Source organism: Scardinius erythrophthalmus, assembly GCF_964197995.2.
Source record: "Scardinius erythrophthalmus genome assembly, chromosome: 14".
NCBI lineage: Eukaryota > Metazoa > Chordata > Actinopteri > Cypriniformes > Leuciscidae > Scardinius > Scardinius erythrophthalmus.
The window spans coordinates 36186304-36202858 of record NC_138234.1 but is presented as its reverse complement, the minus strand read 5'-3'; the positions used below and the strand labels follow the sequence as shown (position 1 = coordinate 36202858).

General features: G+C 37.7%; 1 protein-coding gene across 1 annotated transcript; it reads left to right on the top strand.

The window, feature by feature from the left end:
• rcor3 (REST corepressor 3) lies at window positions 1-14965 on the top strand. Its single transcript, XM_081385319.1, has 12 exons — window positions 1-235; window positions 336-392; window positions 1255-1332; window positions 1441-1493; window positions 1577-1738; window positions 2435-2559; window positions 2645-2723; window positions 6200-6418; window positions 6830-6907; window positions 7595-7652; window positions 7731-7972; window positions 12126-14965. The coding sequence occupies exons 1-12, from the start codon at window positions 112-114 to the stop codon at window positions 12456-12458; spliced, it is 1608 nt and encodes a 535-aa protein (XP_081241445.1). The 5' UTR covers window positions 1-111; the 3' UTR covers window positions 12459-14965.
• The last annotated feature ends 1590 nt before the right edge of the window (window positions 14966-16555 follow it).

Here is a 16555-nt window from a genome sequence, read left to right as displayed (position 1 = left end):
GCACAGCGGCGCGGCTGCGCAGACACGCGCAGGACACAGAGAGAGCGAGAATAAATGCTGGACTGTTGACATATTTCATTTCTGCTCTAAATAATCTCACGCATCGCCACTATGCCGGGGATGATGGACAAAGGCTCGGAGTATCTGGGGAAGGGTCGCTCGAACGGGACGAAAAGCCCGTCTAACGCCTCGAACGGACATTTTTCTGACGAGAGCGGCAGTGACGACGAGCACGGTATAGCCTCAAACACCCCTGCGGAGGTTGTTTATGCATATTGAAATAATACAAGCAGTTTGATAAATTCGAAACCTCACACAATGGTTCTTGTTTTCAGATGTGGGCATGCGTGTGGGATCAGATTATCAAGCTAATATTCCTGAATTTGATCCAGGTAGGAATAAACTCTGCATTCCGCCTTTAAGAACCTGACGGACTGTGGTAGCCTCGGTACACCTTTTAATAATTTGTTATATAATGAATGTACAAAAAGTCGCTTTGGGGTATTTTAAGCATCGAATGGCCAATAATAATCTTTCAAATCGTTTTTTTACTATTATTGAATGATTTTATATTCATGAAGAGCTTTTTGTGAAATGATGTTAGCATCCTCGCTTAGCCACTTATTAGCTAATATACCAAGTAACTTTGACAAATGAATAAATGTGAGTCACGGGTTTATGCTGTTTTGTGTTAATTTATAAACCACGTATTTAATCGGGAAATTAGTTAACGCATAAAAAAGTTGCTGAGTTGTTAAAGTAGCAATGTGTGCCATTCAGAACTGAACTGAGAATCCTATTAAATTCCTATTTCATTCCTGAATCTAGCGAATAGGACGCAGAATTGGAAATGGGAGCGAATTTAACCGTCAAATACTTACACTTACTGCCTTTTTAATAAACACTGGTAAAACTAAACTCGCATTAACAGTTTTGACAGGACAGAAATTACCAGTTGAATTTCTCACACAAGAAGTTGCTGTTTATTGAGGTTGTTTGGAACAAATTTAGTGATTTAGTTAAAGTTTTTTGTTTCTTAATTAGCAATGTTTACAAATGACTTCTACAAATGCTGAGTATATAATGAAATGCAAACCTTTTTATTAATGAATAATGAAATGCAAACATTGCATGTGTTGTCTTCAAAAGTACATTCAGTTTAAGTAAACATTTTTTTACATTTTAAACAATTTAATGATATTAGAATGATTTTTTTGAAATGTAATACATACTTTTTGTGTTGGTATTGTGTAGGTTCCACAAAATACAGTGATAAAGACAATGGTGGCATGTTGGTTTGGTCTCCATATCACACAATAGTTGATTCGAAATGTAAGTTTTTGCAACTTCCTTTTTTATCATTTACATGTGTTTGTTGTGAAAAATACTTTAATATTTATATTGTGAATAATGCAATTTGTGTCTGTAATGCATTCACAGTGGACGAGTACATTGCAATCGCGAAAGAAAAGCACGGATACAACGTTGAGCAGGTAAGCTGCGAGAACGCCGAGGTCAAAGGTCTCTGTTGTCAGGGATGGCTGACGTAAGGATGCTCCTCTTCTGTGATCCGCAGGCTCTCGGCATGCTCTTCTGGCATAAACACAACATTGAGAAGTCACTGGCTGATCTCCCCAACTTCACGCCCTTCCCTGACGAGTGGACGGTGGAGGACAAGGTGTTGTTTGAACAGGCGTTCAGTTTTCACGGGAAGAGCTTCCATAGGATCCAGCAGATGGTGAGTCGCTGCCAGGATTCCTGCGGGAACAGTGGCATGTCTTGAAACTAAGACGTTTAATCTCATTATTAACGTGTCTAGACCACATTTAATCTCAAAATCAAAATAAGAAATTACAGTTTGGATAAAGAAAACAAAACCTTTTTTAGGATCGCAAGACCTTTTGCATTGATATATTTTATAACAAATTTTTTAAATCAAATGTTCTCATTAAAATTCATCCAGGTTTAAATGATTCTCGTTACGTTCTTGATATTGCAGTAGAGTGATATTTCATATTATTTTATTTGGTTAGTGAAATGCATTTACCGTTTAATTTAAATTAGCATAATTTAGAAGGCTGTACAATAATTACTGCCATTATGTTTAAATATCTCGCAATACAATTTTTTTTTTTTTTTTTTGCTTTATAGGTGAAAATTGTACAAATTAAACATTATTTTTGCATCAAGAGGTCATGTGCTTTATTATTACAATGCAGAATTAAATTTGAAAAAATGTATAAGTTATTATATATTACTAAAACATACTGCAAAGTATAATTTATTTTTATTATTTATGTTTTATTTTGGGATAACATGAGTTTTATGAGATTCACCCTATTGAAGTCATGAGATGTCACTTCATAGGAAGTGGCAACCATTATTATTAGCCTTTTTTTCATCATTAATTCTAGAATTTGATACTGTATTGTAGTTGCCGGACAAATCCATATCCAGCCTCGTGAAGTACTACTATTCATGGAAAAAAACACGGTCCCGGACAAGTCTAATGGACCGGCAAGCGCGAAAGCTGGCGAACCGGAATAATCAAGATGAAAGGTCATTCATTCTTTGAGCTCAGCATTTAGTTTTTAGCCTTTCTGATGTTTCAGGGACTCACTCATTTTTGTATTTGATGCATTAGTGAGGAAGAGATGGAGGAGGCCAACCCCATTGAGGCCAATGACAGTGATTATGACCCTACGAAAGAGGCAAAGAAGGAGGTAATGTCATCATATAATAACAACATCTCAATCATGACAACTCAAGGAATAGTTTTAACATGTTATTGAATATGGCAGTGTTACTGTGTTTGGTCTCGGTGGCCTGGATCTAAGATCTGCTGCTGCTGCATGAATAGACATACAGTAATCCTGTATCAGATCTAGGCAGGTGGAGCTGGGGGGGTGGAGGGGTTCAGGGGAACTCTGCAGGACTAGCCCACAGCAAACACTGAACCAGATCATTTGGATGTCTGAATCCAAGGATCAGCAGAGGCCAATCAGCTTGTTGCATTTAACCCTCTGAGGTCTGAGCTGTTTTCTGGGCCCTGGAGGTGTTCTGACATGCTCTGACATTTGTGGTTATTTCTGTTACTTGTGACATTTTCATGGCTAAAGTCTAATTACACTGTATTCAGCACAAACTCTGCTACAATAATATATCAGCAGCATGTATGTAAAAGTTTGTAGTTTTGAGATAATGACATTTATGCGTGGTTTGTGAAAATACAAAAATAAATTCTCACTGAAATAAGGTCATGAAACCCATACTGATTATTTCTTCACAAGACTTTTGAAAATTGTATCACGTAGCCTAGAATATTTGCTCTAAAACTATGTGAGAATCACCCTGACTGCTCATTCAGAGAAGACAATATATTGATTTAAAAATTTTACGACGTGTTTTGTGTTAGAAAGCAATATGCGAAGGGGCGGATCACCTCATTAATATGAAAGCTTTCCACACCTGAGAAAGACAAAGAACCTCCCTAATGGCCCTATTAGGAGCTTATCAGGGCCCATCATTCTGACCACCCTTGCACAAAGAATGAGGAGATTTAAAAAAGAATGGCTTTTAAAATTGTTTGGATTTATTTACAACACAACATAATCCAAAGATACACAACAAAAAAGCACTTATTGAAGAAAGAGACCTTTGTGCCATTCCTAAAAACATTGTACATACCTTTCATTTTCTAAGGTGTTTGATTTTCACTTTACCATGTTCATGTACAGAGACATGTACTGTGAATGTTGAAGTCAGCAGGACTCAGTGGCATCTGGGCCCTGAAAAAAAAAGTGAACATACTGATATCAAGAGAAAGGCCTGCACGATTTTGGGAATACATTTTAGATTTTTCTTGTTAAAATTGCTTTTTAAAATTCACAGAATACACACACACACTCACACAAATGTTTCCAACAATATATAATGAACACCAGGTTTGTTGTGCCTTGTAGGTATAGGCTATGCGCAGTGCTGCATAAAATAATAACAATATAGCAGCCTATATATATTTTCAAAAAGATTTCAGTAACAACTAAGCTAGAGAAAAATATACTGATTATCATGTTACTTCAAATGTTTCCATTCTTTATGATGATATGAAATGAGATAATAGTAAAAACATGAAGCCGTTTGGAGCGTTTTGCTTTTCCAAAATATGATACATTCAAACGCGATCGCGATCAAAAATATGATACATTAAAACGCGATTGCGATCAAATATAAAACATTATGGTTAGGCCTACCATATACATAGCCTATCTACGTTTGAGCAGATATCCACAAACACAGTAACAGTAAACACGGGTCTAAATATTATAATATTCACCATATATCTAGCAACAGTTCAACTGCAATGTGAAATTTATCCAACAATAGCAAACTAATATGTAAGAATTACTTACCTTATCTTTCTTGTCTTCAAATATCGTTCTTCTTCTTCTGATGTAAATCCAATGTAAGCTCAGGCACGTCTTTCAAACCCGACGAAAAGTGAAGTGAAGTGTTTTGTTGTTGAGGTAATGAGGGCGATCGCGTTCCATGTGGAGATTTGCATGTGAATATCTTTTGCGCGAGTGGGCGTGGCCGAATTAAAAATAATTAGGAAGCGTTTGAGAAGCTGGAAATCTTGTTGGTTTTATACAAATTACTTAAACAGAGAATATTTGTTTTCGTTTTGAATCCGATCATTTAAAAGTACACACTTAAATGTTTATAAAGGTGTATGGCTCATAAATGTGTGACAAGTATTCGCTGAGTTTTGTTTCAGTTTATAGACGTGCTCAAGAAAAAAAAGTTCACCGCGACGGAGAGGCAGAACGCACACACTGTTTATTTTCTTTATTTTACAAAAGCACAATGTTTTGATTTGATTGGAAGTGGACACATACAAAAGTAGAAATACCACAGATTCTTTTTTTATATTTATTTTTTCTGTATGACCATAAATGACGGAGAAATTTAAGTTTATAGTGCTACAATGTGGAGAAAATCCAGCAAAACGCGCCGGCGCGTTTGTCGACCTCAGAGGGTTAAAGGAGCATCAGCCGGCGCCCTCTAGAGTTTTGTTGTTGAACTAGATATATTCGAAGCCTGTAACCAGGACTTGACAAATGCGGGTGTATTCCAGCGGTGTCACTCCTATTAGCCACTTTGGTGGCTTGAAGTTTATATAAAATACATTTTTCAATTGTAGTCTTTTTAAGAAGGCATTTAAAATGATGAAGTGCAACATCTAGTGTTGTCAAATATATAGATTTTTCAATACATGGTGATCCTGAAACCAGCTGCACGTTCTCGCTCTATAATCTCTCTGACAGCGAGTGACGCACACCTGTGTCCCTTTACTCACTCGTTTCATTTGCTCCTGATGAATATTGTTGGTGTTACAGGGCTTGAATTTCAGCGCGGGATTGTGTGTATTGAGCATAATTTTACTCAATCCCGCAGATTTTGTGCTCGCACCCAAAGTGTGTGCACACAAACACTAGTATATTGCCATATAAAACTGTATAATGAACCTTTGCATCAGCTCTTAAAGTGACAGCAGCCTAATATACCAGCTGCCAAATTATGAGATGATATAAAAAAAATCTATTTGACAGTTTTTCCCCATGGTATCCATGTCAAAATTGTGGCATTTGTTTGGGTGTAACAATATATGGTGTCGCATATTTGTGTGATAGTTCACCCAAAATAAAAATTACTGTGTGAGGGGAAAAAAAAGTCAAGTTTTCAGAGTTTTAGTGTCAGTACTGCATTAAACTACTATATATAATGTTGAATATAATGTATAATAATGCAATGGGGGAATATTTGTAGGTCCTGATAATGCCAAATGTCTGATGTTACCAGTAAAAAGTGGCTTACAGTATTTTAAATATATCTAGTCAGTGAAAGAGTGCAAGAATGTTTGTCTAAAATAATTCTGTGTTTTCAGCTCCAGAATCATGAATATTGTTATTCTGGTGTCTCTATTGTCCTGTGCTTTGGGTTTCAGCATCAAGTCCAAGCCTATTCATTTACACACACAATGAAATGCCAAATTTAGCATTTTAATCATCAGTAAAAAAAAATTGTTACCCTTTTATCATATGTCTTTGAGCATCGCTATAATATCGTAAAGTGATATGTATCGAATTGTGACGTGAGGGTACCGTTACACCCCTAGTAATGTGATTCCCCCCGACAGACTCAACCAGAGCCTCAGACGCTGAGCTCTAAAATGGGCTTGGGCCGGCGAGAGCACCAGACGCTGCAGCACCGGCACCACAGCCAGCGCTCCAAGTGCCGGCCGCCCAAAGGCATGTTCCTCACGCAGGAGGACGTGGTGGCGATCTCCTGCAGCTCCAGCGCGGCCAGCTCCGTCCTGCGGCAGCTCGACACCGAGCTCGTGTCCCTCAAACGACAGGTGCGCGCCTCACCCTCACTGCGAACACTGTACAGTAGGGCTCATTACTTAATGTATTCACTATCATGAACCAAACATTATCAAAGATTAACAAATACAGTAACAAATGTATTGCTATACATTTGTTACTGTTTAAGTTAATCTTTGATAATGTTAGTTTATACAAATAAAGCTGTTCATGTTAGTTCACAGTGCATTAACTAATGTTAACAAGATTTTAATCAAGTATTAGTAAATGTGGACATTAACACAGATTAATAAATACTGTATAAGTGCAGTTCATTATTAGTTCATGCTAACTAATGAACCTTATTGTAAAGTGAATTACAGAATTAGTAAATGACAGTCAAAGCCTTTGAAGATTTTAGATGTCGTCTTTCCTCCTCACATTTTTCCCCTGGTTTTCTTTAGGTCCAGAATGCCAAGCAGTTAAACAGCGGACTTAAACAGAAGATTGAAGATGGCATTGATGAATTCAGACTGCCTGAGGTACTTAGACTTTTACTTATGCGCACTTCAATCTGAAATCGGTCCGGTTTTGCTTGCATGTTAATATACGATGAGTCAACTCTTTCTATGTACAATACAGATTGTTTGACTAATGAACTAATGATCAGATTGTTTGACTAATGAACTAATGATCAGATTGTTTGACTAACGAATAGTGGGCGACTGATATATTGGCATTTTTAAAATGATCTGCATCAGCCGATAAGTTTTTCTGATTGGCCGATGTGTTTGAAGCGGGACTTTTATTTTGACGGGCGGCGCTGAGAACACCAGCGCCTGAGAAGAGAACGGCAGCGTCTGATCACACAGCGCTCACTCACATTCTCCGTCTTCATTAGTTTACGATCTCTGTCAGTCACATCTAATACTTTGTTAGACAGAACTGGTAAACAAAGAAAGTAAATGATATGCGAAAAGGTAAAGCATTTGCATTCATATTATTTGTAAAAGAAAAGGCAAACAATCAGGCTAAAATACTTTCTCATTTACTGTCAACATTCAGCAAATGCGCATCTACATCATTTAAACAAGTAGTTCTGCAAAAAATTATGCCATCGTCCAGCTCAGTTCAGTTCTCATATAACAGCGTCAGTGCAGTCAGATCAATAATATTGTTGAATATGAAGTGTCCCCAACGGTTTGACAGCAGTATTGTCGTTGTTCCAGTGCACCCAGAAGATCAACGCCCGCTGGACGACAGACGAGCAGCTCTTGGCAGTACAAGGTACATAAACCGAAAACCGTATCCGTTTCACAACTGTTCTTGTCATTCATGCCGTCCTTTTTTGCACCATTCAACCAGGAGTACGAAAATATGGGAAGGACTTCCAGGCTATTGCTGACGTCATTGGGAATAAAACTGTGGGACAGGTAAAGAACTTCTTTGTGAACTATCGGCGGCGGTTTAACTTGGACGAGGTGCTTCAGGAATGGGAGGCGGAACAGGGAACGCGCACTCCCAACGGCGATGGAGCCAATTCTGGAGAGGATGGGAAAAACAGCAACACCTCCTCAGGGAAGAGCACAGATGAGGAAGAGGAAGAGGTAAGGGTTAGGGCTGGGGATCCATACAGATGTCCCGATTCGATTCGCGATTATCATTTATTTTATTTATTAAGTTTTCACTGGCACCACCACAAAAAAAGTTATAGCCTAAATAAATATAAAATGTGTTTTATTTTGTTACCCACGAGTCCTTTTATTGTAATAAATTAGGTTATGACACCAGTGAAATTCCAGTTTTGATACCACAGCTAAACCTACTATCTAATGTAGATTTCAAAGATTATTAAAGACAAGTAAACAGTCATTTTAAATAAAGAACAAATAATGAAACTACAAGCAATAGCACAAATAAATAAATACAATAGAGCAAAGGTACAAATGAAATAAACGGCTTTTAAAGGTTTTTCAGGTACAGAAATAGAATCAATGTAAAATAACACTGCATATAATCTTCACTGTACAAATTGAATAAAGGTTAATCCTTATTCAACTTAAACCTGTCACGATAATCAATATATCAACTGATCTAACGATATATACTGTATACTGTTGACACGATATATTGTGGATTTTTTCCAGTCCACTGTGTTTTTTTTTTTGTTTTTTTTCTATGTAAACGGACGTGTTTGACCGTCTTTTGCAGTATAACGGCGTCATAATCATGCAGTGCTCAAGTTATAAGAAGTAAAAAATAATAATTTAAACACGCCTCTAGAAAAACCGTTTATCAGCAGATTTGGCCATTATTATGAGCATCTGTGACTTTGCTCATATGAACTTCTGACTAAGTAGGGTTTGTGTTTTTCAGCAATAGTGTGCACCCATACTTTACAGAGACCAGTTCCTCCCTCAGATATCAGACTGATTATTAACAGATATATTTTACATAAGTGGCAAGAAGAGTGGCATATGTGCAAGAATAATAAGTTGTATGCACAGGGCTCTACACTTACTTTTTGAACAAGGAGCACTGGTGCGCCTAAATAAAAAAATTTAGGAGCACAGACAAATATTTGGGGGCACAGTCATTTTTGTTGAATAAGTTTATCATTATAGTTTTATTATTAGAATTATTCAACAATTAAATTTACAATGCTCATTGTAAGGTTAAGAACATCAGACCAAAACTTTCAAACAAAAGATTTTCATTTAATTCTATTTTATCGTCACGCAGATTTCATTTATCATTGTATGTAGGCCCTATGTATGTTTCACATTTTATCTTTGTAGCCTGGTCGCCTTGACCTCTTTCTAGCAGACAGCCGATTTTCAGCACATTTTGTAGGATCAAACAGTTCATGGGAGGGCCCCTCTGTGCTGATCCGAATTAGTAGGGCCCTATATAATCCGTTTTATTTTTTTCCCAAATTCCGTTTTATTTTTTCCCAAATTCCGTTTTATTTTTTCCCAAATTCCATTTTTTCCGTTTTAATTTTTGGGAATTCAGTTTTTTTTTTTACCCTTTACTGTAATTTTAGTCGTAAAAATTGTGTTTTTAATGTTAATGATTAAAATGTACACAAATAAAATAGGAATGACCCTAAATTTATTGAGGTAACAAACAAAATTCTCATTTTAAGAGGTGTTAAATGTGGTTTGGTTTGGTTTGTTTACATTAGTGAATGTATTAGGCTAACTAACATGAACCACGAGCAATGCATTTGTTACTGTATTTATTAATCTTTGTTAATCTTAGTTAACCCTAACCCTGTATTTTTAATGTTACTTCACACAGTGCATTAAGTTAACTTGTTAACAAATACAACATTTCATTTAAATAATGTAGGCTACTAAATTGTGAAATTAACATTAATAAAGATTAATAAATGCTGTAGAAGTGCAGTTTATTAATAGTTAATGTTAACTGATCTAGTTAACTAGAGTTTAATAAATGGAACCTTATTGTAAAGTGTTACCGATTTTGTTATACACCGAACCCATTCAGTGTTGGACAGGGGTGCGTTTCCCGAAAGCATCGTTGGCCAATATGGTCGCAAGTTCATCGCAATGTCCATTGAACTCTATTGGTAACGACGGAACTTGCGGGAAACGCACCCCAGAACAGTTGTTTTAACCATTCATTAAAGTGAATCGGTTCAAAGGAGTCATTAGTTCGCGAATCTGACGTATCATTAGCAGACTTGTGCGCGTTGTGTGATTATCCCGGCAGTTTTAGGACATCGCACAAGATTTGTCAACACAGAAAACATTTCATCATTGGATAGGTTTTGTTTAGTTTATTGAAAGTGTTTTTTATGTCTGAATGGGCGGAACGCTTTTCAGAGAAGGCAAGGTAATAAAGTTTATTTTGCACAGTTCACGCACAGCGGTAGCCTAATTCAGGAAAAAAAATGTCCGAATGCTCCACGTGAAACCTCGTCCTTCCGATCTTTTACCATTGTGTCAATTCTCAATTGATTTAGATTAATAAGCGCGAGGGAGTGAGAGAGAGCAATTATTCCAAATATGTAAAATTCCGCGTTGACACTAGATTCCGCGTTAATTTGCCAATTCCGCGATTCCGTGATCGCGTAAATTATAGGGCCCTGAAATAGTTCGTGTGTGGGCACTGTATTTTTTTTTTTATGAGGCTACAGACTAGCTACTGAAGATTTAGGCCTAAATAACTGATCTCCCGGTAATATAGTGTCCTACTCTGCCCCTCCTCATGATGATGTATTTGCAGCTGTTTCTATAGAAAAATGTGCGCCCAAATATTTTTCACGTTCGCACGACGAAATATTTTCTCGCATGTGCGAGTGAAATGGGCGCACTGTAGAGCCCTGATGCAGCTCATCTGGAAATTAAAACCAGGACTTTTCTCAATTGTAAAACTAGTGAGTAGTGAATGCTTTTCTCTTTTTCTTTTGTTGCTTGATCAATATTAAGGACACAGACCGCATTAGGTTTATTACGCACTGTCACTTTAAGAAATCGGATCATGTCCAATGACATGCGGATCCAATTTAACTAATGCACATCCGATACACTCAAAACTGTTTAAGACATAACCACCATAGTTTACGTGAATACTCTCCAAACGGACATTTCGACAATGTTGTGTGTATTGTCCATTCAGACACGAAAGAGAGCTCAATTCAGTACTCGCGCGCTGTATAGGTGTCTATGGCTGCACGCTTCGGGTCGGGTGTGTGCGCACAGAAAACCGTACCGAATAGAGCTATTTTTTTTTTTGCGTCGTCACTCTTATTCAGATCTATATGTCTGCTCTAATTATTCTCCCAGACGTTTACATTTTTTAACGTTTTATGAGACATGCAGCGCATGTCAACCCGTGTGCCGCTGGATAGATCAGCACGTTACAGAACAAATGTACAAATGTGCGCATCAAACGCAGGACATCAGTTCTGACTGCATCGCTTCCCTAATCGTCACTATCTAACATTTTTGTCTAGTTTTTATTCGTTGACGAAAATGTCAATAGATTTTCGTCATAGTTTTTGTCATTCAAAACTAGTTTTTATTTAGTTATCGTATCGTTTTCGTCTGTGAAAATAAGCCATGTGATAGATGTACCGCGAAACCAGTCTCCGGGTGAGTAGTCGGCCAGTGATAGTTACTATATTAACAGCATGAGAAGACGCGCTCCTAGTCAGCGCTTGGTCGGTTAATTTTGGCATTTTCTAAACAAGTTACCCTGATAGGCTAGTAATAAATGAACACACATACAAAAATGTCTTTCGTCCTGTAGGCGTCCTGGAGAATATTTCTGTTCGTCCTAAACACATTTTCTATCGTCCCCAGGACGATAGGACGCCGTTAGTCTCGAGCCCTGTAACTAACATTAACAAAGATGAACAAAAACAATAGTAAATGTATTGCTCATTGTTAGTTCATGTTAGTTAATACATTTACTAATGTTTAATAAAGGAACCTTATTGTAAAGTGTTACCACGCTAGCAATAAGCACGTGCGATAATCGTCCCGGTGTGCACGAGGATTTATGCTAATAGGCCTATTACTTGCTAAAAAGTCTAAACTATCTATCAGATGACAGAAAACTAATGAACTTTATTGTAAAGTGTTAGCAAATGTCACATGTTTGACTGAACGACTCCTTTAATAACCAAGATGAGTTGTTTTGGGTTAAACTGTTATTTAACCTTGTAGTTAACCTTGTTAGTGCTCTACGTAAAACCTTGTCTTCTCTTCAACCTTCTCTCACGATTAGGGTCAGGTGACCCCGGCCTCGGGCCCGTCTCCTGTAGCCGCATCATCATCATCATCTTCATCTCTGCCGGCCTCGCTCCACCAGCCTCCGCCTCTCCTGCGTCCCTCTCTCCCCGCCACCCCGGCGTTACACCGCCAGCCTCCGCCCCTGCAGCAACAGGCCCGGTTCCTGCAGCCCCGCCCTGCCCTGCACCAGCCGCCCCCCCTCATCCGGCCCTCCGCGCCCCTGCCCCCCCGCCTCAACCCCAGGCCGGCCGCGCCCGTCCCAGTCCCAGCGCCGGGGCCGCCGCCGCCCTCTCTGCTGGAGACGCCCTCCTCCTCCTCGCTACACTGACCTGGTTACACACCTGTGGCGGTGCAGGGGAAGGTAACCGCTAGCTAGCAGTGCTCATGTGAATACTAGAAAAAGAGGATTGTTTTAAACTGTATATATTAGTTATGTAAACTATTTATTTGAACTGATTTTCTTTTTGATTTTAGGTTTTGTAATCATGTTGTAATCATGTTGTACTTTAAAGGGATAGTTCACCCAAAAATTAAGAAAATTAGCTCATGATTTACTCACCCTGAATCCATCCTAGGTGTATATGACTTTCTTCTTTCAGACGAATACAATCGGAGGCCCCTGGCTCTTCCAAGCTTTATAATGGCAGTGATCGGCTGTATATTTTTTGGAAGTCCATCAAAGTGCGTCTATCCATGATAAAAGTGCATCTATCCATCATAAAAGTGCATCTATCCATGATAAAAGTGCATCTATCCATGATAAAAGTGCATCAATCCATCATAAAAGTGCATCTATTCATCATAAAAGTGCATCTGTCCATGATAAAAGGGCATCTATCCATGATAAAAGTGCATCTATTCATCATAAAAGTGCATCTATCCGTGATAAAAGTGCATCTATTCATCATAAGTGCATCTATCCGTGATAAAAGGGCATCTATCCATGATAAAAGTGCATCTATTCATCATAAAAGTGCATCTATCCGTGATAAAAGTGCATCTATTCATCATAAGTGCATCTATCCGTGATAAAAGTGCATCTATCCATCATAAAAGTGCATCTATCCATGATAAAAGTGCATCAATCCATCATAAAAGTGCATCTATTCATCATAAGTGCATCTATCCGTGATAAAAGGGCATCTATCCATGATAAAAGTGCATCTATTCATCATAAAAGTGCATCTATCCGTGATAAAAGTGCATCTATTCATCATAAGTGCATCTATCCGTGATAAAAGTGCATCTATCCGTGATAAAAGTGCATCTATCCGTGATAAAAGTGCATCTATCCGTGATAAAAGTGCATCTATCCATGATAAAAGTGCATCTATTCATCATAAAAGTGCATCTATCCGTGATAAAAGTGCATCTATCCATGATAAAAGTGCATCTATTCATCATAAAAGTGCATCTATCCGTGATAAAAGTGCATCTATTCATCATAAGTGCATCTATCCGTGATAAAAGGGCATCTATCCATGATAAAAGTGCATCTATCCGTGATAAAAGTGCATCTATCCATCATAAAAGTGCATCCATCCATCATAAAAGTGCATCCATCCATCATAAAAGTGCATCTATCCATCATAAAAGTGCATCTATCCATCATAAAAGTGCATCCATCCATCATAAAAGTGCATCCATCCATCATAAAAGTGCATCTATCCATCATAAAAGTGCTCCTCATGCTCCAGGGTTAATAAAGGCCTTTTATTAAACGAGAGTTTTGAAAGAGAAATGTGGGAGGAGCTTGCACTACTACATCCTACGTCATACATCGTCATAGAGTTTCTCTTTTAGTCGATAAAGTTTTAAATATGCATATTTTTCTTACACGAACGCATTGCTTCACTTCAGAAGGCCTTTATTAACCCCCTGAGCCTGTGGAGCACTCTAATCATCCATAGATGCACTTTTATGGACTTAGAAAATAGTGCCCATTCACTGCCATTATAAAGCTTGGAAGAGCCAGGACATTTTTTAATATAACTCAGATTGTATTCGTCTGAAGAAGAAAGTCATAAACACCTAGGATGTCCTCAGGGTGAGTCAATCATGAGGTGATTTTCTTCATTTTTGGGTGAACTACCGAAACAACCTTCAAGTCTTTAAAATATTGTGTTCTGTCTCGGCACTTTTCCTTGTCGTATCTACGGTGTACGGCGAACCTCTTTAAACGTGGGGTTCGCCTGGCATCTTGTTGTTCTTCTGTGTTTGTGATTGTCATGTTATGTTGTTTCATATTTTAATAATTGGTGCTACAGGATGACAGAAAATCACCTGTCCTGATTCTTTGCCAGATTCTCTTGCCATCAAAGTGCTCTTAACAAGTAAGAAAATATAATGAATCATTAATGAAAATCATAGAAGAATCTTACTGTCACTTTTTCATGAGTTATTTTATTTTATTTTATAGATGCCAAAAACTTTCTTAGTCCCTTGAGTATAAAACACTTAATTTCAACGTCAGCTCCTTATTTTTGTTAAATAGCCTTAATTTTGGTTTCTTTATAAACCTGTTTGACTTGCATAAATGTGTGAAGGATCCACACTTTCCCACCAGACATTAAGCTGTGTTTCATTAGTGGTGTACTGTTGGTTGATCAGAGCATGTAGCGTTACCCTGTTTTCCACCCCTGCGGAAAAGTGCAGGATTGGGATGAACTTCGGATTGGGGATCAGTGGGCCGTGGTTAAGTGCACATCGCTTTCAAATTAAGGTCTATATTCTGGTGAAACCTTTCTTCTGAAAAGATGTTTACATACTCCACGGCTCTAAATGTAACTGTGTACATGTAATGAGCATTATCCCAATAAACCAATGTGCATTCTTTCCCTGTTTGTTCTCTTCTGGAAACAATGGTGATCCTCCTGCCATTTATTTCAGCTATTTAAAGTCCCCCTGTGGTGTAAATCCAGCTTTTAATGTTGTTTATGTGTCTATGTGGTGTTTTTAATCTGCTTTAAGACAAACCATGTGTAAATTCATAAGTCGACACCATTGCTGAGTATTTTCTCTTTAAAACTGCAGTGAACCAAAGACAGTCTCAAAAACACGCTTTGAAATCGCTGGTGTTTCTGACGTCACAAACTACCTAGGAACCAATCAGATCAACTTGTGATCTTCAACCAGTGGATCTCTGAGCCGAGTGAGTGGAGGCGGGGCTCATTTGCATATTCATAGAACCGTGAATACTAAATGAGGCAAGGGTGTCGAGTTACATTCAAGAATTTAAGGCATGAATAAACTTTTTCAAGGAAAAAACATTTAAATATGTAGCTTTGGTGATCAAAGATGAGTTTTAAGGGATAAGGTTGTTGACTACAGGGGGACTTTAATCAAATAATTTTTCATTGTGTCCTTAATAGCACACAAGAACGTGATGAGAGAAACACGTTGAGATTTTTTTTATGTTTGAAGAATGTTAGTGAAGAAAAGTATTTTTGCTCCAGTAATTTTATTCTAATGAATAGATTGACTTTACATAACTGTATAACCCAGTATTACGGATGTTTGGATATGCGGATGTACACAGTAAATGTTCTGAAAATAGGTATGTATATGACCGGGTTAAAACAGACATGCAACAGATTTGAAATTGAGATTTTCAGAAACTGAAATGTGTAACTGGTTATGGCAGTCGGGTAAATGCTTCAAGATGACATTTACATAATCAGAATTAATATGGGAATATTCTTGTGCATAAAAGCAGTCACTGTGTAAACCTTTTTTCCACTTGTGTACCATTTTCTCCTGGTTAAATCGTTTTTAAATTCTCTTTTCTTAATAGTTCCTTGAAAGATTTGTGCTGTTTTAACCTGATTTGTTTATTTGTTAAAAAACGAATCAGTTATGAGTGTGGAACTCAAGTTTTTAAAAGATTTGTTTGTTTGTTTTTAGGTATTGGTTTGATACTGTATGCAGTTGGCTGCATATTGACAAATAGTACGTCTTTAAACAGTGCAAAACATTTTTGGACGATATTTTATGTTCAATATTCATTTTAGTATCTTTGCTTTTCTTTTATAAACCCTTCATTTTGAAATGTTATTTTAAAACGGGTTATAGGCAGCTCAGAGTGTTGTGGCATTATATGCAAAATAATGAAAAGTCCCCTTAAATGTGTGTGCCCAACGCATGTTCATATGTGAAGTGTTATAATCTGTCATATGGAAACATTAAAACACGTTTGAACAGACATGTTTCATTTTCGTTTAATCTAGCGTGCCAGGTACACTTCCGTGTCTGTTTGACGTCCTCTCTTATTTTAGCTTGAAGATGCGTTTATGTGTGTGTCGGCGTTTAAACCGCATTCTATTTCTGTAATAATTTCGCTTATAGAAACTTCCTGCAATGCGCTTTCCGTCCACAGATTTACGAAACCTACTATCGCCAAGACTTCCCTCAAGAATATTCATGAGC